The sequence below is a fragment of the Equus asinus genome, chromosome 5 (genome assembly GCF_041296235.1).
Source record: "Equus asinus isolate D_3611 breed Donkey chromosome 5, EquAss-T2T_v2, whole genome shotgun sequence".
NCBI lineage: Eukaryota > Metazoa > Chordata > Mammalia > Perissodactyla > Equidae > Equus > Equus asinus.
Window position 1 is genome coordinate 100,198,856 of NC_091794.1, and position 27,444 is coordinate 100,226,299.

Consider the following 27,444-nt stretch of genomic DNA (forward strand, 5'->3'; position numbering starts at 1 on the left):
AAGAAAAAGTTAAGCAAAGACCGGCTCGGGTTTTATCTTTTATTGACCGTAAACTGCAAGGAAGCCGGCCGATTTATCTAAGCGATTTATCTAAGCGCCAGGCCCTGGGAAACTGGGTGGCCCCGCGCCAGGCTGGGAGGTGGAGGGCGGCTGGGTCCCGGCCAGGGGACTGGAGGCAGGGGACTGGCCGCGGCGTGGCCCTGCGGGGTCGAAGAGCCTGGTAGCCACAGGCCAAGGGCAGCCACAGTGGTCGGGCCCGGACGCCCGCGACACCTGACTCGCGGATCTGCGGTCCTTCCGCCCCGCCTCCCACGTGTCCCTTTCCCGCTCTCTCATTGGCTCGTTCAGCCCCTCTCTCCGGCCTAAGAAGGCTGCAACATGACCGCCCCCCCCTGATTGGCCCAGGAGCTTCGATGCTTCACTCTGATTGGTCGATGGGCCTCACGCCCTCTCTCCCTCGAGGGCTGCTGGGTCATACCATAAAGAGAGGAGGGGGAAACGTGTATGTTTCGCGGCTTCCCTTTTCGGTTGCCTTGTCCTATGTCACATAGTGGCCTCTATCATGCCCTAAAAAAGAGAACTGTTTTATTAACAGGAGGTAAGTTTCGGTTGAGCCTGACTCGGAGGACAGGCCTGTTGGGCCGGCCCCCCCCGCCCGCCGAGGTGGTGCGCTCCGGGCGGGGCAGCACCTCCCCACCGCGCCGGGGCGGACCCTCCCGCGACCAGCCGCCCGCGAGCCCGAGATGCTGCTGTCGCCCGCGCTCCGCCGCGCCCTGCTGGCCCGCCCCTGGCGGGGGGCCGGGTGAGTGAGCCCCGGGCCCCGGGGGCCCCGAGCGGCGTCTGCTGGCCCGGGGTCCCGGGAGGCACTGGGCGCCCCCCCGCGCCGCACTCCCTCCCTGCCGGACCCCCGGCGGCACCCCGGGGCTCCCCTCCGCCGCGGATCGCTTCTTCTAGTGCCCTCCGCACCCTACCCAGACCTTACCCCCACTGCGATCCCCTTGTCCCCCTCAGGTGGTCACCTTCATTTAGGGAGGGGGACCCGCTTCCCGAATCTTGCGGCCGAATGGGGTTCCCCACTGCCCTCCTGGCTCCCACGCTCGGAAAGGAGACTTTTAATCCCTCTTCCTCCTAATCCTGGATCTTCGAAATTTGCCCGCCGCCTGAGAGCGGTGGCTTCCTCCCGGGGGTACGTCTGTTTTTAGCACACCCCGCTTCTCACCTCCCCACCCTCGGCCTCACATGCAGGACCCTCTTCTGGGGTTCTGAGTCCTGCCTGTCCTCTCTCTAACGGGATTTCTACGTCTCTTTTCCTTTTCCGCTTTTTTGAAGTTAAGTGTTGGGCAGAAAAGGGACTCCTTTCTCCTGGTGGCTGGAATAACAATATCTATGGAGCACTTATAATGTGCTTGGTATGTGCCTTATTATGATAAGTAAACGAGTTAATACATGTGAAGTGCATTGGGCAGAGCCTGGCACAAAGGCAGGGCCCAGTTATTATTCATCACGATAATCGTTATCACTTGTAGTTAAACGTCTTCTGGGGGCCGGCCCGGTGGCGCAGCCGTTAAGTTCGCACATTCAGCTTCAGTGGCCCGGGGTTCACTGGTTCGGATCCCGGGTGCAGACATGGCACCGTTTGGCAAGCCATGCTGTGGCAGGCGTCCCACATATAAAGTAGAGGAGGATGGGCACGGATGTTAGCTCAGGGCCAGTCTTCCTCAGCAAAAAGAGGAGGATTGGCACAGATGTTAGCTCGGGGCTAATCTTCCTCAAACAAAACAAAACAAAGTCTTCTGTGCGGGAGATAGTGTTATTCCAAATTACAGATGAATTACAGATGTAGTTTCAGAGTGGAGCTGCACTGTGAACCCAGATTTGCAGACCCCCACTCTGTGGAGTTGGGTCCCTGGACCCTTGCTGGCTCAATGACAAACCTTCTCAGAGCCCCTGCCTGCTCTGGGCCTGGAGGGGAGGTAGGTAGGACACAGACTCTGTCCCCTTATGGATCTGTGTTTCTGTTGGCCTCCCTTTCACAGCTGGGCAGCCCCGCCCCCAATCTGAGTTTTGTTGGCCTGACCCCTAGGACTGTGACCAGCTATGTCTCCCCCGCTGAGCTCTTTCTGAGTTAATCAGTGTCCCAGGGGATGCACAGGGGTGGCCCCCAGCTGTGGGCACAGGTGAGTTTCAGCACTGCTGTGTGTCCTGTGCGTGGGGGTGGGATGGGGAAGGCACAGGAAGAGGACATGGGAGAAAGGGCTCCTCTCCCAAACAGGAGGGCATGCTCGCCACACCCGCAGCGTGGTCCTGCTTGCAGCCTCTCCCTGCACTCTGAGACCAGCCCTCTCGGACCCTGGATGGAAGCCCCATAGATGCACGTGTTCACTGAGTCCCTACCATGTGCAGGGGCCACGCTGCACCCTGGACAGAAGAGTGCCCAGGAGGTTTACATGTGCATAGGGTCTTCGGAGAGTTTTCAGTTTAATGGGAAGAGAGGCTTTGTCATAAAAAACCCTCTAATATCCGATAGAAAACAATCCATATCCTTAAAAAAAAGCCATAATAACAATAACATTGGGGCCAGCCCCCGTGGCACAGCAGTTAAGTGCACATGTTCCGTTCTGGCAGCCTGGGGTTCGCCGCTTCAGATCCTGGGCACGGACATGGCACTGCTTGGCAAGCCATGCTGTGGTAGGCATCCCACATATAAAGTAGAGGAGGATGGGCACGGTTGTTAGCTCAGGGCCAGTCTTCCTCAGCAAAAAGAGGAGGATTGGCATCAGATGTTAGCTCAGGGCTAATCTTCCTCAAAAAAAAAAAAAAATCATATTGATCAAGCAGTCAAGTACCATGGGCCTGGCACCGTGCTGATAAGCACTGTATTATCCCCATTTTACAGATGGGAAACTTCTCTGCCCGTTTAGGCAAATACAGGACTAAGATCGTAAAATCGCTGTTGGTCTGACTCCAGATTCTTGGTCTTAATTACAAAGCCTCCTGAGGGGGGGAAGAGCATTTTGCAACCAGAGAGAAAGCGTTTTGCAACCAGATCTGCAGGATCGGGTGACCTCGTCCCGTCCGGCATTGGCCCGCTGCCCCAGACGGGGTTTCTCAATGCAGCGCTGTGAACACTTGCGTCAGGTGACAGAGTTATGGGGCTGTCCTGTGCACAGTAGGATGCTTAGTGGCATTCTTTACCTCTATGCACTAGATGCCATAGCACCCGCAAGTCATGACAACAAAAAAATGTCTCGACACTGCCACGTGTCACCTGGGGGGCAAAATCCTAGGTGAGAATCACGGCCCTAGAACAGTTTTGGCGTTTGATCCCTTGTTCATTTATTCAACAGATATTTAGGACACATCTGTGGCATGCCATGTCTGCATTTGTGGAGAAACAATTTTAGGACATTTTTAGTGAGATTTCTGGTGTCCTATCTGTAAAACTCTAGTGCCGAGAAAAACTATCATGAGGAACTGGTATGGGTGAGGTTCTGTAGTGTTTCCCTTTTTGCCTGGAGTGCTAGGAAGCTCAACCGGTTTTTACAAATACTCTTAATTGTGCGTTTTCTTTTAATTTAATTAACATCTGTCTATTGTAAAAAGTACAGATAAAGCAAAAAAGAATACAAAAATCACCAGACAGAGGTAACCACTGTCGTCATTTTGATTAATATCAAATATCCTTTTAAATTTCCATGAATATATATATGCTTAAACAAAGCAGCAATACAAAAACCAGCTCATGTGCAAATACTTTTTTGTAGCTTGCTTTTCTCACTTCATAGACTCGTCTGCCTTCCTCTGTGGCCCCAGGGCCTAGAACTGTGTCTGGCACCTGGAAAGCCCTGGGCAAACTGTTGGTGAATGAATGAATGATCATTCGAGGTCTTCCTTGTCAGCAGATCTTTATCACGTCCAGTCTGGAGATGGTCACCACACACATGTGGCCTTTATGGCCTGTAGGGATGGTCACTAATGACACTGGCTGCCATTTGCCTTTGATGTGCATCATTAGCTCCTCAGCAACCTATGAGGTAGGTGTTACTGTTCCCATTTCACAGTTTAAACAACTGAGGCGGCAGAGAATTAAGGAGAACTCGCTCAGGGCCTTAAGCTGGTCAATACCGGCCAGATACCAGGCCTCCATCTCCTTTGACCTTGACCTCCTGCCCTTTTCTCTGTTTCCTTTAACTTTATGATCAGTGTCCTTGGTTGTGTCTCTGCAAATTCTCTTTGGGAAGAGCCAAGATACATCTTTATATTTATCTATAAATTTAGTAAATAAAAGAACTAGCCCAGGCATATAGTGTGCTTATAATAAATGTTAATTTTGTCCCTTCCTTGCTCTGGTACCAGACCCTGCCGAGTGTTGGGGGTCCGTAGATGACTCCAACTGGGTCCCCCAACATCAGGGGGCTTGTGGACTGGAATTGGCCCCTGCAGAAATCTGGGTCACTTTGGACTCCCCTCAGCCTGTTTAATTTTCACCATTTCACAGCCCCCTGCTGCTTGCCCCAGCCTGCCTGCACCGTGGTCGGGCACAGGTTGTGTGGGGCAGGGGGCTGGCACGGCCCATCATTCCCGGGACCCACTGTTCACTCTCCCTTCTCCAGGCGGTGGCCGGGCGGCACCCCTTGTCTGGAATGTCCTCCCCTGGCCACCTGTGAGCCCACACCATCCAGCGCTTTGTGGCCTTGGCAGGGCAGCTCTGCTTTGGCCCTTCAGTGTCCCATCTGGAAAATGGGGATAATCTTATTAACAACCATGTAGCACAAGGATCAGAGATGATGGAACAGTGCCTTACTGGGGGCCTGGCACCCAGCGTGTGCTCGGCAAATAATTGAGTGAAGGAATAAACAGAACCTACGATGATCCTAGTACTTGCTTCTAAAGTTGTTAGAATCCCCGCTCGGGCAGCGTTTGGCTCTGGCGCACCTTGGAGCACCTGCCTCCTGTGCCCGGCTCCTGGCTTGGTGCATAGTAGGTGGTTCCCATGACTGGTGGCTGTTGGAATGGCCCAGAGGACAGCCTGCGGTGGATCCTGGCTCCACCTCTTAGCAGCCGTGTGGCTCTGGGCAGGTTACTCCACCTCTCTGTGCTGCTGCATGTTCCCATGTGGAAAACGAAGATGATGATGATAGCCACCTGATGGAATTGACTTGGAGGTCAAACGGATTCATACGCAAAAACCATTTTGAAGAGGCAGCTAGAAAACTCCGTGTGTAGCTTCCATCCTTCCTTTGGTCCCCTCCCCCACCAGTGGGCTGCCCTCAGTGACCGTCCTGGGTCAGGAATATCAAGACAGGAGGGTCCCAGCAGCCCAGGATGGTCCTCGGTCCCTCCCCTTTATTGGAAGTCATTACCCGAAGGCAGAGCCCCTTCTGTTGGGCTGGACCCTGCTCTCCCCAGGGGATGCGGGAGACCCCTGCCCTCCCTGGGGGCTGCTTGGCCCCCAGACCTTTCCTGGCAGAGACCACATCACGGAGTGGAAAGCCCTGGGCTGCGCTGGCAGTGCCAGTGGACAGCCGTGTGACTTTGGGCCAGCCACTGCCCACCGTGGGGTGGCCTCTTTCTTCGGGTGGGAATTGAGGTGCCGGCTGGACGGTGAGGAGGATGTACCCGCCCCTCCGGCTCCAGTGACCGTGGGTCTCTGAGGTGCTCCAGCTGCTTCTGCCATAGCGTGTATGTCTCCTGAGCCAGGAGGACCTGGGTTCAAGTCCTGCCCTGCCCGTGACCGAGCTGTGGCCGTGAGCCATGGGCGAGTCCCGGCGCCTCTGAGCCTCAGTTTCCTCATCCGTGCAATGGAGGTCGTACCAGGACCTCCGTCCCTCACACATTTGTCGTGTGGATTCAGTGAGATTATCACTAAGCGGGGTGCCAGGCTTCTTCTAAGTGCTTAATCAAAGTTCCGCCATGGTTTCCAGGCTTTTCCGATGGTTTCCTGGCTTTCCCAGGCGGTAAGGTGGAGGCAGCTTGGTGCCCCTCCCTCTGGACCTGCCTGGTCCTGTGCTTTCTCTCTGCTCTGTCTCTCTGCTGCCTCCCCTGGGGCCCCTTATCTCAGCGATAAGGGATAAGGGGAATTGGCCTTATCAGGCCCCTGATAACCTCCGGGGAAGCCTGGAAGCTCCAGAAGGCAAGGGTAATTTCCTTCGTACTCCTCTCCTTGGCCTCAGCCACCCTTGACTCCAGCCACTGGGACGCCCAAGGCACCTGCGTCCAGTCCTGGGGGACTGGTGTGGCCTCTGACACTGCTCATGCGTTGTTTGAAAAGGTATTTCTCAAGTGCTTACTGTGGGCTGAGCAGCGTGTCCAGTGGTGAACGGAATGGACATGGGCCGGCCACGTGGGGCTCACAGCCTGGCTGGAGCCCAGACACCAGGGCTGCTGCGAGGAACGGGCGGGGCTGTGAGATGAGCCGATAGGGGCCCGTCCAGGTGGTACGAGGCCAGCCAGGTGAAGAACACCCCACACGGAGGGGACCCCAAAAAGCCCAGGGGGCTGGCCTGCAGCAAACGAGGTGGGAGGGGCTGGGGTGATGGGAAATGAGTCTGGAGGCCTCCGTAAGGATTCTGGTTTTTTATTGTAGAAGAAATGAGAAACCACTGAGTAGTGTTGAGCTGAGCGCTTGTTCCCTCTGTCTCTCTGTGTGTGATGATCAAATTTTCACGTGAAAACCATGACTTGGGCTATGGTTTGGAGACAGTGGAACAAGAGCAGCTATTGCTGACCTCCGGGCAAAAGCCGGGGTGGAGGCCGAGGGCTGACCTGGGGCCCAGGCCCTCTGCATCCCCTCTGTCACCTTCTGAGGCTGCACCTGCTGGCCCGCAGCTCCATCCAGCCCTGATGTTGCCCCCTGCAGGCGTTTTGGTGGTGTGGCCTTTTCAGCTCTGATCGGGCTACCAGCAGAGGGTGGGGAGGGCAGTGAGGTCTCACGCCCAGGCCGTGAGGTCCCCAGGTGAGCAGGGGCGGGTACTCCAGGTTGTTAGGGGAAGCGGGGTCAAGTTCAGACTGCCCCGGGCCTCCTTCCTGGGGTGGGAGGGCTGAGAGCTGCCCTAAGAAAGGTCGGGTGGGACTCATTGCTGCGTCCAGGAGCCAGGCGCCTGGTAGGTAATAGGGAAGTGTGTGATGGATGAGAGTGAGCGTTTTGCCTTCGTCTGAGTTATCCCTGCATCTTTGTGGCGTGAAATAAATGTGTGCTGACTGCATGCGGGAGTGAATGATGAGGGATGCTGTCCTGCCCAGGAGGGCCTCGCAGGTCCTCACAGAGGCCCCGCATCCTGTGACTGAGTGATGTCCGCCTTCCCTTGATCCCATGGAAGGTGCTCGTGGCAACCCCAAATGGCCCATGAGCCCCAAAGAAAAACCTTTGGTGGGGGTCCAGGGATTATTTTTGGCTCCAGTTCTTTGAACTACTCTCTCTTCCCCAAGCCACACTCGGACTGACGGACAGCTGGGCCGGGGCCTGGAGTCTTCCCAGGCGTAGAGACAGCCGCGGGGACTTGTGATCCAGAGGTCACAGTGGGCCTCTGCCCAGACGGCCTCTCCCTGTGGAGGGAGCCCTGCAGGATTTCTGTTCCTGACCCTGCCTGGGAGGGAACAGAGAGAGGCGAGCTGGCAGCTCCTACAGTTTAAGCCTCTACCCCGGGTGGACTGCGGTGCTAAATTCATTCCAGCATATGTGCCGAGCTCCTGGGCCAGCCCCTGATCCTCGAGATGTCTGGGATCCAGTTTACCTTTGAAAGTCTGGCCTGGTGGAGTGAACATTCTGGAAGACCTTTACAGTTTTCTTAGGAAACCCTAAGGGCAGGAGGGGTGAGGAAAGGCCAGTGCTTTTAATCCTCACGATGACCCTGCAAGGAACATGGTGTCACCCCATTTTTCAGGAGGAACAGAGGCCTGGCAGAGGTCAGGAGAGTGTGCTGAGGGCTCGGATGGAGCAGCTGGGGTTGTGGTCCCGGGTGTGTTCGCTCCCAGAGCCCACACTGCTTACACCCACCAGGAGCTGGGGTACGGGGTGGCGTTGGGGCGGCCCACCCCCTGGCTCCCAGCCAATGCCTGTTGCCAGCACTCTCCTGGCTTACAGAGGACGTGGCCCCATCTCATCTACTGACTGGCAGAGGTGTGCTGCTCCTGAGGCCCAGAGAGGCTGCTGGAACCTTCTGCATGGCCCCGTGGAACGGACGTGGCCCAGCCCTATCCTGACGAGCTGCTCAGGCTTTTGGCTGCTGGTGGTTCTTCCCGCCTCTCTGTCCCACCACCCCCCTCCCCCCACCGCCCCTGACAGTGGGTGTGGGATTTTAATTTACTGAGCCAGTCTACAGCTTTGCATTCTCATTTAACCCCAGGAGATGGGGTCACCATCTTCCATCATCTAAAAGGAATCCAGCTCCCAGACCAGGGCCTTGCCCGAGGTTACAGGCTGAAGCAGCGCCACACGTCCTCCTTTGGTGTGGGGAAAGGGTGGGGCCTGAGGAATGTCACTGGCTTCCTTGGGTGGATGGGTGTGGCCTGGGGGCTGCAGGTGGGGGGAGAGGAGGAAGGAGGTCGCTCACTTTGCCCTTGGGGATCTTGGACCACCTGGCCCTGCCCCCTCTCCCTTTTCCTCAGCTGCACAAGCCCCTTTCTGCTCTTTCTACCACGTGCTCCTCCCACCTCCTGGAATGTCCTCTCAGCTCTTCTCAGGCCTCCTCCTGGTCTCCTGCAGAGGTCACCTCCTCAGAGAGGCCCTCCCTGACTACCGTGGCTGAAGTAGCCACACCCTTCCCCTTACTTACTCATTTTTGTGTCCCCACTGTCATTATTGTGTTTATTTCTTGCCCGTGTCCCTCCCCCCGAGGTCAGCTGCCTGCAGCCAGAGCCCTTGCCGTCTTGGTCACCGCAGTATCTCCGTCATCTAGGACAGCGTCAGAGCTGTGGCAGGTGCCCAGTAACCTTGTAGAGTGAATGAAGGACCTGCCCTCCCGGCCCCTGGTTTCGTGTCCTTCCTCCAGGCCTCCCCAGCTGGGTCTTTGAGCCTCCAGACCCCTCCCCAGTGAGAAAGACAAAAAAGTGCCCTGACACTCATAGCCGGGTTGTTTTGTTCTCCTGTTGGGCATAAACAGCCTTACTGAACCCCAGCCTCAGACAAGGTCTGAGCGTGGGCTGAGGTGCCACAAGCCCCTTCATAATTTTGACTGAGCACAGAGGTCACTGTGCCACCCCCGAAGTGTGGGACATCCCCCTCTCTTGCTAAATGAGGGAGCGCTACTTTTTCACCCATAGAATGGCCCCGCCCTCTGACATATCCCATCCAGAGCAAACCCCGGCTTCCCCAGTGCACCCATCCAGCACCCAGATCCAGTTCTTCCCGACACCCTCTTCCCGAGAGGCCCCCCCATCCCCCCGGTGTATGCTCTCCCTCCCGCAGTGACCAGTAGCCCGGCTTGTCCATCGCGGGTGTGTTCCCACTGGTCTCTGGCTGCGGGCTGCTGACCCCAGAGGGAGATATATCTGGCTTTTTCTGGACTCAAATCTAGGTTTCTCCTGATCTTGATCTTGAACTAGTCTTTTTCCTTCCAGGACCTAAATTACCTTATTTCCATAGTGGGCCTGCTGGTGAGGCCCCTTGGGTGCCGTGATGGATGGGAGGCGTTATCAAGTCTAAGGCCCTGTGTGCATTAGGTGGCCTTTGTCGTCATGATTGTCCTCATTTACAGATGAGGAAACTGAGGCCTGGAGGGGAAACCCCACGGGGACTGGGAGTGACGGGCCCTGAAGTCCCAGGTCTTACCCACCTGTCCTCCTGCCCTGTGACCCTCAGACACGTCGGGGGGGTGGTCACTAGCGGTCACTCGTCACTGAGGTCATAAAGTTCAGGATTAAACAGGGCGTCCAGAACAAGGAGCTCTTGAAGCTCCATGCCCAGGAATTAGTCCCTGAACCCCAGGCCAGCCCTCCCTGTGTCTGTGGACTGAGCCCAGGGCCCTCCTCCAAGTTCACGGTCCACATTTTAGATGTTCCTGCCCACGCGGAGCTCAGCTCTGTGCCCAGGCAGCCTCAGCTGGTTCACATTCCGAGACTCAGCTCGGAACGTGCTGCCGTTTCAGCTTAGAGACAGAAGCCGCGTGGGGCCGTTTGGGATAAAGTCCGCATTGTGGGGCAATGGTGTGAGAATAAACCCTCTCCATGTGCAGAACACTTAAAAATGGTTTTGCATCTATGCATTTAAACTTCAAGCAACCATGTAAGTTTGCACAGTTATCTCACTTTCTAGGTATAGAAACAGGTTTAGAGGAGGCAGGTCACATGCCCAAGGACACACAGCGGCACAACTGGGATTTGAACTTGGGTCTGGGACCCCAAGGCCAGCTCTGGGCCCCTAGTTCTCTAGTTTCTCTGGATTTCAGGCTTCTGGGCCAACCCAGGACCCCCCATCAGCGATTGAGGGGCTGGGTCTGGTGGCGGCTGTTGCTGACCTGTCCACCTCTGTCTCCGCTCTCGCACCCCAGGCTGCGGTGGAAACACACCTCCGCCTTGACGGTGGCCAACGAGCCGATCTTGGCGTTCACACGGGGCAGCCCCGAGCGAGATGCTCTGCAAAAGGTAAGGGGGAGTGCGGGGGACCCCAGCCGGCCAAGGGCAGCCTCCACCAGCACCCATGGTGCTTCTCCGAGCCCACAGCCATCACCCCTCCTGCCCCTGCCCAGCCCTGGCAGGAGACCCGGAGTCTGGGGAGAGCCGTGCGTCTGGAGGGTGGCAGAGGCTGGGAGCGGCAGCGGGGCAGCCTGGGCCACTTTGGGGCCTCAGTCCAGGTCAGGGGTCCTAAACCCACGGATGTTTCATACTTAAAAACATTCTCCCATTAATTGCCGGTATTTTAAAATCATGAGATTTCACATAAATTTCAGATGCAGTTTTTAAAAAAATCTCTTTGTAATGGGAAGACCCGGCAAGACGGAAAGTGGCGATGGATGGAAGCTGAATCCTGCCACCCGCCGAGGAGAGCGCACACTCTGTGGCCGCAGACCCGCTTGCCCCCTTCTCATTTCTGTTCCTGTCTGGGCATCTGCGTTTGCAGACTCTGCGTTGGGGTTTTAGGCGGACGGAGAGGAGAAGGGTGCCCATCTGCCCTCTGTCCTCCCTTCAGGCCTTGAAGGACCTCAAGGGCCGAACGGAGGCCATCCCATGCGTGGTGGGGGACGAGGAGGTGTGGACCTCGGATGTGCAGTACCAGGTGTCGGTGAGTCCAGTGGGTGGCCTGGGCTCGGCCTCCGTGAATCTGGGGTCTGTCTCTTGGGCTGCACATAAGCATGCACTGTGGGGTCTCTGCCTCCAGAGGAGTTTATAGTCCACTCCTGGATTTTGAATTCCATGCACCAGTATAAAACTTCCAGCAGCAATCCCGGAGGGCTGCCAGGAGGAAGTTAAAAACAACCACTGCCGCCAGCTTCGCCAGCTCTTAGTTCTCTCATTGATCGTGGAGAGTAGGAAAAAAGGACTGCATGTCAGAAGCAAAGATAATCCTTCCAAAGGAAGTTCAAGCTCCAATGCCCCTGTCTGTATTTGGGAACCACTGGTCTAACGCCCAGGGTGTGGCCAGGTGTCGCCTCCTCCTAGAAGCCCTCCTGCTGGAGCTGTGCTCCTTTGGCAGCACATTGAAGAGGCCCTGTCCCATTGCACAAGCTCCTGCTTCAGTCCCTGCCACTCCCCTTTGAGGCAGGGAGAGCAGGAAGTTAGCAAGTTTTACAGATCAGGCGACAAGCTCAGAGAGACAAGCTCAGAGACGTTGAATGACCTGCCTGGGGTGGCACAGTGAGATTTGGAACAGGGGTGATAGACCCAGGCTTTCCAGAACCAGAGCCATTTGATTTTGATGTAAATGAATCCATTCACACCCTGACAGTTTCTAAAGAGGATTAATTTGCATACAGTGCAACAAGGTCACCTTGCTGTGACCTGTGATGACCTTGGCCTAAGAAATCTACCTGCTTGGAGTTTGTGGACCCAGGAACTGGTGTGCCCTAAGGATGGACCAAGGAAGTCTTAGGTCTCTAAATTTGGGGAGTAAAGGGTTGGCCCCTTTGCAAGTGGGCGAGCATATTCTGGCTCTGTCCGGAGGGAACCCTGAGCAGGTGTGCACAGGGGTAAGGCTCAGGACCCAGGGCTCCCGCTCTGAGGTTTCCCAGGATGGCCTGGGGCGGGAGTCGCCCACAGAGGCATCCTGGAGCTCCTGCTGCTGGATCAGCGACCAGAGGGCCTGACACCTGGAGCTGTCGGAGCACGGCCTGGGGTCTGCAGGCTCCTCGGGTCTGCACCAGGTGTTTGGCAGGTGCCAGCTGAGAGCAGCTCCCACGGTTTCGCTCACCACTCTCGCCTCTAACTGCCTGGAGCCTGCCCTCACCTACGACTCCCTCAGGCCTCTGCAGCTGCCGTGTCCCCTGGGATTTTCCAGGTGGCTGGGATTTTGATAACACCCTGGGTGGCACTTCTGATTTTCATTTTCTGTGTTGCCTTGCTGACCTGGCCACGTGGTAATGGCTGGAGCCCAGGCATTTGGGGCAGTGGCCGGTGTGAGGGCAGGAGCTGTGTTCCCAGGACACATTGCTGACTCGTGAGATCCGCAGTTCACTGGGATCTGCTCACTGGAAGGGCCTGGTCCTAGCTGCCTTCTCGGCCCTTAAGTGTCACCAGCCAATCTCAGGTGTGGTCAGGACGCAGGTGACTGTGCCAGGGGTTAAAGCGAAGGGGAAAAGGCCACCTTCTACTCAAACCTAGGCCGGCGCTGCCCCATAGAGCTTTCTGTTTGTGATGATGATGGTGGCCACCAGCCACTCGTGGTTATCGGGTGCGTGAAAGGTGGCGAGTGCAACTGAGGAACTGAATTCAAAGTCAGCAGTCACGTGCGCTAGACAGGAAAGCCCCCGTAGCCCCTGGGAAGACCCCAAAGTTGACGATTATGGCATTAAATCTATTTGCAGCCCTGGGTAGGGAAAAAAGTGACATCTCCCCCTCTTTACTGCTCCTGCTGATACCCAGCACTGCAGGTTCTGTTTGTAAATGTGGTTGAGCATCCTCCCTGTTAGATGAGTAAATCAGGGCCTCATGCAAAGGGGCTCAAGAAGCGATTGCTCTGTTCCCTGGGGACTTTGGGGCCTGGCAGAAATCTCGAGCGTTTCACACCAGTGCATCGTTTTGGGCCTCCTGTGGTGACAGCACCCATCACTGAGCTGTGGCCTCATGCCAGACCTGGCTGGGAAGGATTTTCACCTGTGACCCCATTTGGTCCTCCACTCCAAGCGATGAGGCAGGAAGTCCCTACTTCCTGGATGAGGAGAGTTGGAGAAGGGAAGTCAGTTGACATAAGGCCCCATCCATGTCTGTCTGACCACCAAGTCCACACTTTCCTCGAAAGACCATCCATGCCTTTCTCCTGGACCGTGAGCCTTCTGGAATGGGAACCATGTCTTACTCATTGAACAGCAGGTGCTCCGTAACTCTCGAGAGGGAGAGATCCATGTGGGTGGGGGCGACAGGAGAAGGCTTCATGGGGAGTGGAGGGAAGAGAGTGAGTGTGCCGAAGACTCTTGCCTGGAAAGCGAGCTCTGAGCGCGGCCCCATCCCTGCCTGTCCTCAGGGAGTCCCCATAGTGACCTCAGGCTTCTCTCTTCTTCCAGCCCTTTAACCACAGACACAAGGTGGCCAAGTTCTGCTATGCAGACAAGGTGAGTCCCTGGCAACTGTGGGGTTGGGGTGCTGCCCCCTCTTGCCCTGCTAGTTGCTGACGTGCAGGTAGACGTCAGTCACTCCTTTCCTCTCTGGCCGTGGGGGTGGGGGCGTGAGGGGCGGCTGGCACTGAGTCTCTGGGTGGGCGTCTTTGATGGGGCCAGGCATGCAAGGGTTGACTTGAGCCAAGGGGCGCTGCCTGGGCCAGGGCTGGGACACCCCCACACGGCCCTTTCTGGGAGGCAGATCCTGGTTTGGGAGATGGGAGTCGATTCTGGAAGGTCAAGTCAGGGACATTGAAGGCATCGTGGATGGAAAGCCAGGCAGAGAACTGGCATCATGGAGCGCCAGGCAGAGGGGTGGGGTGACCTGTGGCTGGGGGTCCAGGAGCTGGCATCAGGTGGCAGTGAGGGCAGTTGGCGTCTGCGATGCCAGCAGCAGGTGGATGTCTCAGGCTGTGGTTCTGCCTGGCGAGGGCAAGGCTGGGCCCCTGACCTCCAGGCTGGAGGCTCCGGCAGGTTCAGGAGCCCCAGGTCCCAGGACTGCAGCGAGGCCCCGATGAGCCCACAGAGGCAGTGGAGTAGGTTTAACAGCTGCAGGCCTCAGTGCCAAGTCCTTGGCAAGTCCCTCAGACTTCTCCAGACGAGAAGGATGGGCTCCGAGCCTGGGGCGCCCCAGCTGACAATGGGACCACAGGGTCTGCAGCAGCCAGGAGCCAGGGGTCTCCAGATCTCTCCTCCCTTGCTCACTCCCCTGGGGCCCTTCCTGCTGCGGGAGGAAGCCCCTCACCTTTTCCTCTTCGTCAGGCCCTGCTCAACAAAGCCATCGAGGCCGCCTTGGCTGCCAGGAAAGAGTGGGACCTGAAGCCTGTCGCTGACCGGGCCCAGATCTTCCTACGGGCGGCGGATATGCTGAGCGGGCCACACAGGGCGGAGGTCCTTGCCAAGACGATGGTGGGACAGGTGAGGTGCCCTTGGGCACAGTCGGGGCCGGTTGGGGCACTCCTGCCCCATTCGATCCAGCAGACATCAGCTGAACAGCTTCAGGGTGCCAAGCCCTGCCCTGTGTGCTGGAGACCCAGAGATGTCCTTGGGGGACGAGGCCTAGGAGAGGGGACTGTGCTTGGCCTGCATATCCTACTGTGGAAATGCCCCCTCCCCTCCCCTCCACCCCGTCCCGGGCCAGGCCTTTGTCAGGCTTTGCCTGGACTGACAGGTGCCCTGTGCGGTCCTGCAGGCTCGGGCAGACCCTGCAGCCCTCAGTGGTCAGTCTGACACCTCCAGCAGGTCACTCCAGGCTTGTGAACCACCAAGATGTCTGTCACTGAGAGTCACGTCCCAAGGCCTGAGCCCAGCACCCAGGGCCCTTTGTTTCCGGCCTCTGTCCAGCTCGCCAGCTGCTCTGCCCTTCCTGCCAGGCCATCCCGCCATGATGTTGCCATTGGCAAGATTCCTGGACTGTGGCCATCCCATCCCGTCTCCCTGCCTCCGCCCTGTGTCCCCTGCCTGGAATGCTCACTCTTCTCTGCCCCTTGAACTCTTACCCGTCAAGGTCCAGTCCAGATATCACCTCCTCTGTGAGGCTTCCAGAACCTTCTCTGTCCAAAAGGATCAGCCCTGCCTCCGTGCTCCCGTAGCATGCTGTTCATTCGTCAGTTACAGCCTGGATCGCATGGGGGTGTCATGACTTCCTATGTGTTTGTCCCTTGTACAAGCTTTTTGGGGACAGTCATCATGTGCTACTGTTCTCCGTCTTTCTGTGCCTTGCACCGTGTCTTCCTGGAATTGGAGGAGGTCCTGATGGGCGTTTTTGAGCAAGTGCACGTTGAGCCTGCGAGCGGCACGGGCAGCACAGAGCTGGGGAAGGAGCAGAGGGAGAAGGTTAATTTCGCCACCTCCAGGCATGAGCCTTGGGCTGGGTCAGCCCAGAGCTCTTGCTGGGGGGTCCGCACTGAGAGCCCCTGCTGCTGCCCGGAGGTGGTACGACAGCCCCACGCCCGGCCAGCTGTCTCCTGGTTCTCTCAGCCCCTGCTGTGGGTGTCGGGCTCCGGAGTGTCCCGTGGGCCATGCTCGGGCAGGCAGAGCCACAAGACCAGAGGGAGGTGCCTCTCGATTTGACTAGACACTCAGGAGCTTGTGGGAAGCGTGGTGGCCGCACAGAGTGGGGGTGATGCAGCTCAGCTCAGCTTCCCTGCTCCGTGTCACGAGCAGGACGAGCAGCTGCCGGTGACCCTGTGTACCAAGGAGGGGCCGCCCCGTCCGAGAAAGCCCATTCTTGCTGCCCAGCGTCCTTTCCTCATGGCTCATGTTGCTGTCAGGAAGAACAGACAGTCTAAGGAGATGTTTGCAGTCGTCAGGCCCCCTGGTCTTGGCCCAGATGCCCCCAGCGAGGGCGCATGATCATCCCTGGGAACGAGCCGCCAGCATCCTGCACATGATGTCACTGTGGGCGCAGGGTCCAGTGTCAGGAGAGGGCTAACTGGAGGCACATCTGCCACCGCCGACCCCGGCCCTCCTACCTTGCAGGGTAAGACGGTGATCCAGGCGGAGATCGACGCCGCGGCCGAGCTCATCGACTTCTTCAGATTCAATGCCAAGTTTGCCGTGGAGCTGGAGGGGCAGCAGCCGATCAGCGTGCCGCCCAGCACCAACAGCGTGGTGTACCGGGGGCTCGAGGTACCCACAGCGGCGGGCGGCGGGGCGGGGCGGGGCGGGCGGGGGCTGCCCGAAGCTTGAGCTCGGCCTCACCGCCGCCTCCTCGTCCCCCAGGGCTTCGTGGCAGCCATCTCTCCATTTAACTTCACCGCAATCGGCGGCAACCTGGCGGGGGCGCCGGCCTTGATGGTGAGACGTGGGCAGGGGGTGGGGATGGCGGGAGTGAGTCATTGTCCCCTCTGAACAGACAAGAGGCCACACTCGAGCCCCTCGGGTCCTGGCCCTGGTCGTGGGGAGAAGCACAGGGGGCGGGGGCGGCGAGGGGCTTATTTGTCAGGGTCGCACAGCGAGTAAATGATGTGACAGAAAAGGATTCAGGCTTAGTTTTAAAGTCACTGGGCACCACTGCCGCTATCAGGGTGGAGGTGGCCATTGCCTTCATGAGCTCCCAGTCTGATGGGGGAGACGCAGCCTTGCCCTCAGAGGGCCTGGGGGCTCACGGAGTTGCAGGAGGCGGGCTGAGAGTTGGGGGGGGGGTCTGGACCCCCCGCCCCAGGGCAGCCGGGTGAGCTGGAGGATGCTCATGCACAGACAGGCGGGGTGCACGCCGAGCTGCCCACGTGCCTCACCTAGGACACATGCAGGGAGCCCTGTGAGCACTTGCCCAGCTATGCCCAGTGACGCCCAGTGACTCAGACACACCCAGAACACATGTGCCCAAGGGTGCTGGCAGGATGAGACTGCACAGGCTTCCAGAGGAAGGGAGCCCTGGCCAGAGTGTGGGAGCAGACAGGGCAGGGTGGGGTCTTGTTGGCAAGGGCTGTTAGAGCAAAGCCTGACACCTGGAGGAGTGGGGTTGGGTAGGGGACATCCTGGCCTGCACAGAGGCCTGGTGGTTCCAGGTGGGGGATGGCCATGCTTCCGGGTAGGGTGGGAATGGGGGCTGGTGGCCCCAGCCTCATGGATCATCACCTTGCCTCCCGGGCAGGGCAATGTGGTCCTGTGGAAGCCCAGTGACACTGCCATGCTGGCCAGCTACGCCGTCTACCGCGTCCTCCGGGAAGCTGGCCTGCCCCCTAACATCATCCAGTTTGTGCCGGCTGATGGGCCCACATTTGGGGACACTGTCACCAGCTCAGAGCACCTCTGTGGCATCAACTTCACAGGCAGCGTGCCGTAAGTCCCTGGGCGTGGCGGGTGGCATGGGGACGTTCACCAGGCAACGGCCTCGTCACCTCTGTCCAGGAGCTGGGGCTGTGAACCCAGAGGTCAGGCACTGACCGTGCCCACTTACTCGCTGTGTGGCCGTGGGTGAGCCACTTCACCTCTCTGAGCCTCGGTTTCTTCCCCTGTACAACGGGAGTGATTCTCCCTCCCCTGCAGAGTAGTTGTGAGGGTCAGATTAGGTGATGAGCAGGGAAGAGCTGCGAAGGCTAGAAGCAGCCTGCGGGGGTTTGGCGATTTCGAAGTCACCTCTGCTACTGGAAGAGGCTCGAGGGCGCTTGGAAGGAATTGCAGGAGGAAGTCAGGAAGGCTTCTTGGAGGCAGTGGCATCAGACGGAGAAGTTGCCAGATGAGGGGGGTGGGGTGGAGAGAATGTGGGAGGTGGAGGTGGCCTCATGTGGCCCAAGTGGCATTCGGGGGCTGAGGGTAAGAGGGTGGGGGCGGGGCGTGGTTCCATTGCGGTTGTTCATTCCTTCACTCACCCAGCAGGGCTTTATCGAGCCCCTGCTCAGCAGTGTTCTTGAGAAGTAGACAAGACCCCACCTCTCGGGGATTTAGTCCGCTGCCTCTAAGGCCCTGTGAGCCCACTAAGGTGTCTGGACTTTTTCCTGAAGGTCATGGGAGCCATGGAAGGTTTTACACAGAGGGAGTGGCTTAATCAGAGTTCTGTTTGAAGCAGAGGTCGCAAATCCAGGGGGCCTGGCAAGGGGCTCTCCTGGTCTCGATGGACCAGCCTTGTACAACTGGGACAGTTTCATGTAAAAACCCAAATGTTCTCTTGATGACCTGGACCGTCCGGTCGCTGGGCCTGCATTGCCATGTGGTGTCACTGGCCGGAGGCGGGCAGGCGCTCTCCGGTTCCCCACTGTGCCCCCCCAGCCCGGGTCTCTGCATACCCAGGTGGCCTTCACTCCCTGCCTGGCCCCTCCGGGCCCCTGCGTTCGCAGCCTCTGGCCCAGGTGACCGCTCTGGCTGCTCTGTGCTAGTGGCCAGAAAGAGGTCGGTTAGGAGGCCGTCCACATCCGAGGAGGGGCCCGAACCTGGGTGGAGACAGCGGGCAGACGGGGAAGGGGCCGATGCAAGTGAGCGAGGAGCAGGGTCAGGTGGGGTCAGCGGGAGGGTCCAGGCTCGGGTGGGGCAGGAGGTGGGCGCCTGGGAGGCTTGGCCCAAGAAGATGACCCACCTGCCGGTCACTTCGCGGCTGAGGTGCCCGAGGGCCACTGGGGTTCCAGTGTTGAGGTTTGCACTCGGGGACCTTCCAGGTGTCCTTGGGGACATCTGCAATGACTTCTTGCCTCTGCCGGCCTCAGGCTCTCCCCCGCTGCTTCCCGCCAAGCTTTACCGGGTGGCGATGGCAGCGTCAGACTTGCTGAGGAGGGCCGTTTTCCAGAAGGCCCGCTCTGCTGCCGCTGGCCCCGCCGTCCCTGCCGATTAGCGGGCGGCGCGGCCCGGCCCCATTTGCCATGCTCTGAGGCTGAAAGGTGGGAGAGTCATAAATTAGTATTAGCTGCTGTGTCTCCGGCTCCCTGCTGATTAGCATTTTTATTGTTTTCTGGTGCTGAGGTTGGTCACACTTGCAGCTCGGGGAGGAGGTGGGGGCCCGGCACGCTCTCCCAGGACCTTCCTCAATTCGGCCTCTGGAAGCCTGGGCACTGGGCCAGGGCGTCCCTCCCAGACCGTGACAGCGTCTGTCCCCATCAGGCACCCGCAGAGTGCCCAGCACTGTCCTGAGCACTTGACTCGCATTAGAGTGAATCACAAAACAGCCCTGCCAGGTGGGATCCTTCTCTCTTGTTTCCAGAGGAGGTGCAGAATTAGAGGCTCAGAGAGGTTAAGTGATGAACGTAAGATCACACAGCCATGAGTGTCTCAGTCAAGCCTTGAACCCAGCACCCTCTGGCCTTCTCTGCCCCATCTTGCCGCCAAGCCTCCCCTTGCTCCCTCCCTGTAGACTCAGAATGCAGCCATTTCCAGCCGCCACCACCTCCTTGGTTCCCCGCCACCATGGCTGTGACCCCTGCCCGCCTCCTGCTGGGCTGCGACCCTGGCCCTCCTCCCTGGGCTTTTCGGCCCCTTCCTCTGGTGGGGACAGCTCCCCTCTCCCCAAGACCCTCACCATCTCAGGAACCTCAGCCCGGCTCCCTAACCGTGTCCTCTGGTTTCAGTACCTTCAAACACCTGTGGAAGCAGGTGGCCCAGAACCTGGACCGGTTCCGCACCTTCCCGCGCCTGGCCGGAGGTAAGGGCCCTTCGCCACCCCTTCCCCGTGGCCCCAGGGACCCCTCCCCTGGCCACGATGGAAGAAGAGGAGGTGGAGGTGATGCAGCTGTAGGCGGGGAGGCCGTGCAGGAGCTGAGAGCTGGGTGCCGGGGCGGAGGCAGGTCCGCAGTTGTGCACAGTGCTGGCGCCTCAGAAGGTGCATTTTTTCACTCATTCGTCAGTCCTTCAGCAAATAAATTATTAAGCGTCCATGTAGCTACTTTCTGGACACTGGGGATGCAGAGATGAGGAGTGGCAGACCCAGCCCTTGCCAGTCTGTTCCAGTAGCAGGAGGCAGTCGATAGACAGATGGGTGGCGTCAGGTCGTGACCGGGGCCATCAAGAATTAAAGGAGGGAAAAGAGGTGACGAGCAGAGCGCCCAGGGGCTGGGTGCGGTGGTGGGCAGGTGGGCCTCTTCACGGAGGGAGCATTTGAGCGGAGACCTGAATGAGGAGAAGCAGCCAGCCTCACAAAGACCTGGGGGGGGGCCCTCTGGGGCACCAGTGCCGTCCAGTAGAATGTCCCGCGATGATGGAAACGTTCTCTATCTGCGTGTCTGACGTGGTAGCCACCAGCCCTGTGTGGCCATCACGTACTTGAAAGGTGGCCGCTGGGGCCAAGGAAGGGAATCTTCTGTTTTGTTGAATTTTAATGAGTTTGAATTTAAATAGCCACTTGTGGCTGGCGTCTACCGTGTTGCACGGCCCGGATCTCAGCAGGGGAGACTGCAAACAGAGGCCGTGGGGTGGGAATGAACTTGTACATGGGGAGACGAGGCCAGCGTAACTGGAGTAATGCCAAGACCTCGAGAGAGGGAGGTGGCGACGGGAGATGGAGCTGAGAGGTCGGCAGGGCTAGATCTTACTGAAATGTTACTAGTTGTCCCGTGAAGCAGCATTCCATGGTCAGGGAAATGAGGCACCGCTGTGTTAAAGAAAAATGGATTCCTCGCCTGCAGGACCTCTCAGAGCCTTTAATGCTCCAACTTGCATTGTACATCTTCAAGAGCAAGGTCTGATGTGTGTTTCCCCAACTCTTGGGGCCACAGAAGCGCACTTTTGCAGAGGCCCCGTGGCCCAAGTGTTTCGTGGAACACACTTTGGGTAAATGCCGAGATCTCGAGAGAGGGAGGGCTGTCCGGGGCCACACAGCACGGGGTCGGCAGAGCTGGGGCTGTGGGTTCAGTGCCCCTACTCCTGGGGTGAAGACTGGACCCCACTCCTGAGCCATGGGGAGCTTTGATGGGGGTGTCAGGGAAGGGGAGCCCTCCTCAGGGCCAGCTCTCGGCCCCCAGTGCCCCCAGTCCAGCCTCCGCGAGATGGGGACCAGCAAGCCGCTTCGGGGAGCTGCCCATGGTTTTCTGCTATCTCCTTTCCCCGCCCCCCTGAGGGAGAGAAACGCTGCCAACTCTCCCGCAGCCCACCCTCGAGCCTGTGATTGGATCTTTCCACCTCAGTTTTCTCGTCTTTAAAATGGGAATAACAGCGGGAGGTGGTGAGATTTCAGCGGGACAGGCAGAGGCCCCGGACAGTCCGGCAGGTACTCAGTGCTCTGTCACTGGAGCTGCTGTTAGCTGATGCTTGTCCGAGGGAGGAAACCGAGGCTGGAGCGTGAAGGACCTGCCTGAGCTCCCTCATCCTAAGGAGATGGGAGCAGTCCCCCTGTGGGTAGGAAGAGGGCCCCGCCCTGGCCGTGCTCCTCTCACTGGGTGGGGTGACTCAAGGAGTGCGGCGCCCACTTCTGGGAACGGATTGACCCTCAGGAGCCTTGGGTGCTGGTCCTCCTCTGCCCTTAGGTCGGGCAGCACCCTGACCCTGGCCTCCGTTTTCTCGTCTGTGGAGGGGGAGGATAGGCCCGGCTCCTCCCGCTCCCATCCGTCCGGGACTGGGGGCTGATCGCAGGCCCCTGGGACGGGTGTGGGCAGCGCGCAGGGTCCCCGGACTGGTGTGGGAGCCGGCCCTGCTCCCCGAGTCACCCCGCGCCCCGGCCCTTGCAGAGTGTGGGGGCAAGAACTTCCACTTCGTCCACCGCTCGGCCGACGTGGACAGCGTGGTGAGTGGGACCCTGCGCTCGGCCTTCGAGTACGGCGGCCAGAAGTGCTCGGCCTGCTCGCGCCTCTACGTGCCCCGCTCGCTGTGGCCGCAGATCAAAGGGCGGCTGCTGGAGGAGCACGGCAGGATCAAAGTGGGCGACGTGAGTGGCGCCTTCCTCCCGCCGCGGCGCAGCGGGGGGCTGATGGGATTGGAGGCTCCCGCGCGGGGCGGGGGGGCTGGGGCGAGTGGGGAGGGGCTGCCTTTGTCCCGGGCCTGCGGTGACTCGGTCTCTTCGTCTCCCCTTCCTCCAGCCTGCAGAGGACTTTGGGACCTTCTTCTCCGCGGTGATTGATGCCAAGGTACGGGGAGCAGCGGGCGTTCCTGGGGCCGGGGCCGAGGCCGGACCCGGGGGAGACGGAGGAGGAGGGGCGGGGGCCTGAACCCGGGCGACCGGGCCCACTGCTTCCAGCAGGGCCGCTCCGGCCACACGTGCACCCCGCCCCAGCTTTGGACGAGGCGGAGTCGGCCGTAAGCAGAGAGCTCGCCTCCCGCACCCCTGCCGCCGGGCTCAGCTGGCTCCCCGCAAGTGCGTGTGTGCCTGTGCATGCGCAGTAGGCCCTCCCATCTGCGTGTGGGCGTGCATGTGGGTCTCCCACAGGAACACACACGTCCACACGCACATATCTCCATACATGGACAAAGCCACCCACGGGTGTGCACGCACACACATTCGTGTTCATGTATGTATAGAGGCCACGTGTAGGTCTTCATGCGTGAGCATAAGCACACGTATACCTATGTACTTAAGCATGAGGACAGGTGGCCGTGCGCATGCGCTTGTGCACACTTGTGTGTTGTGTTTATACGTGAGTGCACCTGTACTTCTATCACACGCGCACACATGCGTGCGAGTGTGCGCATCTGCCCTCGTCGCCGCCGCGGCTCAGCCAGACTCGGGCGTCCGCCCTCGCCCCTCCCATTTTGGGTTCGGGCCCTTCCGGGACGGTGTTTCCGGGGTGTGTGTTGGGGGCTGCTGCTGGGAACGGCCCCCCAGCCGGCCCTGATGCCTCTCCTTCCGCCGCCGCAGTCCTTCGGCCGCATCCGGAAGTGGCTGGAGCACGCCCGCTCCTCGCCCAGCCTCACCGTCCTGGCAGGGGGCAAGTGTGACGACTCGGTGGGCTACTTCGTGGAGCCCTGCATCGTGGAGAGCAAGGACCCTCAGGAGCCTATCATGAAGGAGGTAGTGGGGCAGCAGCCTGGGTGTCGAGGGGTCAGTCTCACCCGAGCACAGCGTAGGCACAGGGCCTTTGCATGGCGTTTTTTCTCGTGCCATTACCCCATTTCACAGATGAGAAACTGAGGCTCCGAGGAGTCAAGGCACTTGCCCAGGATGGCAGTGCAGGGGTGGGGGTCCTCCCCCAGAGGCTGGCAGAGGGGACAGTGACACTGCTGGGCGGTTCCTGTGCCAGTTGCTGTCGGAAGTCTCCTGTTTCTGAGGGTCTGGGCCCTGGCTCTACGGGGCAGGTTTGGCCGGCAGCCAGGGCCAGAAAGTTTCTGGGCTCTTTTGCTGGGTGGGGTGGGGTGAACAGGGCAGGAGCTGAGCCTGTGGCTGTCCTCAGAGGGGCCCGGGCAGGAGGCCGCGCCTGCAGGGGCTCAGGAGAGGGGCACAGGCTGAGCCTGGGCTCCTCCCCCCAGGAGATCTTCGGGCCTGTGCTGACCGTGTACGTCTACCCCGACGACCAGTACAAGGAGACGCTGCGGCTCGTGGACAGCACCACCAGCTACGGCCTCACGGGGGCAGTGTTCGCCCAGGATAAGTGAGTGGCCGCGGCCCCTTGGCTCTGGGCCTGGTGTCCTGCCCCCACCCTGGAGACCGCCCTCCTGGACCCGGACTCTAGTAATCATGCCGCCCCTGCTTTCTCCCTTCAGCCCGACTGGCTGGCAGCCGAGCACTGTCCGGGGAGGCAGCCAGCTCTTTGCTAAAATGCAGGGCCAGGGGCCCCACATGAGTCTGAGCATCTCGGGGCGGCCCGGGATCTGCGCTTTAACTGGCTCCCGGATTTGATGGCTCGTGCTGCACAGCGGGAGAGGGGCTCGGGGCTCACTGCTCATCTCCAGAGGCAGGAGTCGAGTCTGGGGCTCCTGCCAACCCCAGGCTCGGCCTTTCCTTCCTCCCAGGCTCTGGGGCCACCCTGTGTCCACCTCTGAGAGTGCAGGTGGGATTGGAACCTGAGTGGGGAGGGTCTGGGGGTTCCCCTGGCTCCCGATGGGCAGGAAAACTGGACCAGGATGGGCCACTCCCGTGAGTGTGTGTGGCTGACCCTCCATCGTCCTGTTCAGTCCTTGAACAGCCCTGCTGGGAGGTGAGCTAACCCCCTTCCAGAGGAGGAAGCTGAGTCTCAGAGACTCTAAGCACCCTGCCCAAGGGTGCACAGCCATGGGCTGGCCCGTGTCGCTGTCCCCGACTTGGCCTAGCACTTCACCTGGATGGCTGGCTTGGGCGGGGGCAGGTGAGGGGGTTGGAGGTGGGACCCGAGGCTGGAGGGCGGGGTGAGTGGCTGCCCTCTTACTGCTGCCCCACCTGGTAGGGACGTTGTCCAGGAGGCCACCAGGATGCTGAGGAATGCTGCTGGCAACTTCTACATCAACGACAAGTCCACCGGCTCGGTGGTGGGCCAGCAGCCCTTCGGGGGGGCCCGAGCCTCTGGTGAGTGGGTGCACCTGTCCAGAGGGGAGCCGAGTTCCTGGTGGGAGACCCTTCGTCTCCAGGGTTTTAGGAGTAATAGGAACAGTGCCACTTAACGAGCACTGTGGCCCAGGGGCTGTGCTAGCACAGGGCGCTGTCAACAACCTCATGAGCTAAGGCACTATTATTCTTCTTCCCATTTTATGGAGGGGGAAACTGAGGCCCAGGGAGGTGACGTGATTTGCTCCGGGGCACACAGCTAGGATGTGGTGGAGCTGGCTTTTGTCCCAGCACCCACACCTTTTACCACCATGTTCCAGGTCACTTCAGTCCAACACCCTCCTTTTTACAAATGGGGAAACTGAGGCTTACAGAGGGGCAGTGACTTGCCAAAGGTTCCAGTGGCCTAGTGGCAGAGCCAGGGCCGGAACCCACATTTCCTGACCCCCAGTCCAATGCTCCCTCCGCATGCGTCCCTGCCTCCCAGACACCCCTTGCAGGGGGCCACATGGACCCCTGAGCAGACCGCCTGCCTGCTCGTCAGGCCCTGCCTGTCCAGCTGTGCGCGCTCCCCATGATGCGCCCGGCACCTGGGCTGCTTGAACTCGTGTAGCGTTAGTTTAGCTGCTCTCTTCCCGGGCTGGGGCCCCTTTATTCCGTCAACTCCCCACCCTTTTTCCTTCTGCCCAGAGCTGTCGTGTCTTTTCGGAGGATAACAGAGCTGTCATTTCTGCAGGAACCAATGACAAGCCGGGGGGCCCCCACTACATCCTGCGCTGGACGTCGCCCCAGGTCATCAAGGAGACCCACGCGCCTCTAGGGGACTGGCGCTACTCATACATGCACTGAGCCCCGCGCGGCGCCTCGCTGTCCTCTGTCGTCTGTCCAGACTACTGACTTCGCTGCACTGGCCCGTCCCAGCCCCTCCAACCGGCTCCCCACAGACACCCCCCTTTCTAGGGCCGACATCTGCCCCGCTGCCCCCCACCGGCCCATATCCTGGCCCGTCCCGCCCTCGGGGTCAGGTGCTGGCCTCTGGTTTGGGATCACGCCAGGGAGGAACAGGGCTGTTACCTCCTATTCCATCAGCTGCCCTAGAAATCCCATCTGGCAGGTAGGACCTTGGTCCCAGCTGATTCTGTCTGTCCTTTTCTCCTTACACTGTGGTCTAGTGGCTTAGGGACCTGTGGCGGTGGAGCAGCTCCCAGGATCCCTTGGGGACAAGGAGGCAGCTCTGGGCCCACAGAGGGAGGCTTCTGGCCTTGGTCCTGGCTCCACCAGCTCTCCAGGGCTGGGTGTGACCGGGTGGCCTGCAGGGCATGGGGCACCAGCTGGCCTCGCCCTCCTGGTCTGGGCTGCCCACCGTCCTCACAGGCACTTCACCCAGACCCGCCTGACCCCACAGGGGCCTGTGCCAACATGCGCCTTAGACACCCGTGTGCCTTTCTCCAGGGGCTTGTGTCCGCCTGAGGACCACGTGGTCCCTGCCATCTCCACGTGCCGGGAGGGGGGGGCTGCCGCTGGAGGCCACCTGCCGAGGCGGGGACGTGCTGGTCCTTCCTGTCTGGGCTGTGTTTGGGAGCCCTGGGGGGCCTCCATGCCGTGTTAGCTGCCCCCAAGCTCTCTGCTCCCGCCTCGAGATGCGGCCACACTCCGCGCCTGGGTTTTCCTGCAGGAGCTCCATTCCCGCCGAGCAGTGGTGGAACGGGCCCAGGCAGACGTTGCTCCCACCTCTCAGCCCCGGAGACATAGCCTGGGTCCCCCTCCAGCCTGGGCTGAGGTCGCCTGTAGAATCTTGTCTCCCGTGCGTGTTAGTGGCTCTGTATGGACTGGCCCCTCGGTGGCCTGTGCTTTTGGACGCAGCCAATGGGTGGACACTGGCGAATATCTCCGGGTCGGATTCTGAGTGGCCGGGGAGCCATAAGGGGTGACTTTTAGGGGGCCCTGAGAGTGCTGGGCCCTCCCCCAGGACGGCTGGTGTGGCCTTTCCCCGAGTGCCACGATTTCCCACTGCACCCACGGTCAGGTGGGCACCAGTGCTGCCTGGGCTGGCCCGGGTCCTGCCTCCTCCCAGTTCTGCACTGTTTCCCTGAGGGGCTGGGGTGGTCGGCGGGGGCTGGATGTGTCCTGGTTCTACTGCACTGTGAGGTGGCAACGGGATTTGCCCTGGTGCCCCCAATAAAATGCCTGTTACTTCACCCACTCGGTGGTCTTTCTGGTGGGGGTGACAGGGGCCGGCCAACTTCTCCCAACACTGGTGGTGTTGCCAATGTGTCACCTGTGTCAGGGTGCAGATCCTCAGTGTGATGGCAGGAAGGGTGGGTGCTGATGTTTGGGAATACCTGCTGGAGGTGGCAGGAACGTGAGTCACATAGGCTGGGGCTGGGTGATCTCCAGAAAGTTACACAACCTCTCTGACCTTCTGTCTCTTCATCTGTAAGTTGAGCATAATAATACACACACACACACACAAACACACCTGTCATGAGAATTAAATGAGTTAATTCCTATAAGTCCTTAGTACAATACCAGACACATAATTAATGATTCAAAAACGTTGCCATTTACCTATTGTAGCAAACACTGCTATGTGCTGTGATGGGTAATTTTGTGTCAACTTGACTGGGCATGGTGCCCAGATATTTAGTTAAAAGTTATTCTGGATGTTTCTGTGAAGGTGTTCTTTGGATGAGATTAACATTTAAATCAGTGGACTTTGAGTAAAGCAGATTGCCCTCCATCCTGTGGGTGGGCCTTCTCCAATCAGTTGAAGGCCTTAACAGAACAAAGACTGACCTCCATGAGCAAGAAGGAATTCTGCGGGCAGACGGCCTTTGGCCCCGCCCGCAGCTCCTCCCTAGGTCTCCGGCTGCTGGCCTACTCTGC

The 27,444-nt window shown here is 59.3% G+C and overlaps 1 protein-coding gene across 1 annotated transcript; it reads left to right on the forward strand.

Annotated features, from left to right (window-relative positions):
- The first annotated feature begins 652 nt into the window (after positions 1 to 652).
- Positions 653 to 26,756, forward strand: ALDH4A1 (aldehyde dehydrogenase 4 family member A1). Its single transcript, XM_044769842.2, has 15 exons — positions 653 to 802; positions 10,488 to 10,581; positions 11,126 to 11,218; positions 13,653 to 13,700; positions 14,508 to 14,663; positions 16,227 to 16,376; positions 16,470 to 16,544; positions 17,344 to 17,531; positions 19,745 to 19,818; positions 21,836 to 22,032; positions 22,184 to 22,231; positions 22,960 to 23,112; positions 23,568 to 23,689; positions 24,461 to 24,579; positions 25,295 to 26,756. Exons 1-15 carry the CDS (start codon positions 744 to 746, stop codon positions 25,405 to 25,407), a joined length of 1,689 nt encoding a protein of 562 aa, XP_044625777.1. The 5' UTR covers positions 653 to 743; the 3' UTR covers positions 25,408 to 26,756.
- Positions 26,757 to 27,444: the final 688 nt, after the last annotated feature.

Excerpts from the sequence above, each read along its gene's own strand:
- ALDH4A1 (XM_044769842.2), top strand. The coding sequence starts at position 744 with ATGCTGCTGTCGCCCGCGCTCCGCCGCGCCCTGCTGGCCCGCCCCTGG. Across the intron at positions 11,219-13,652 it reads ATGTGCAGTACCAGGTGTCG|CCCTTTAACCACAGACACAA; the intron begins GTGAGTCCAGTG and ends CTCTTCTTCCAG. Across the intron at positions 16,377-16,469 it reads TGGTGTACCGGGGGCTCGAG|GGCTTCGTGGCAGCCATCTC; the intron begins GTACCCACAGCG and ends CTCGTCCCCCAG.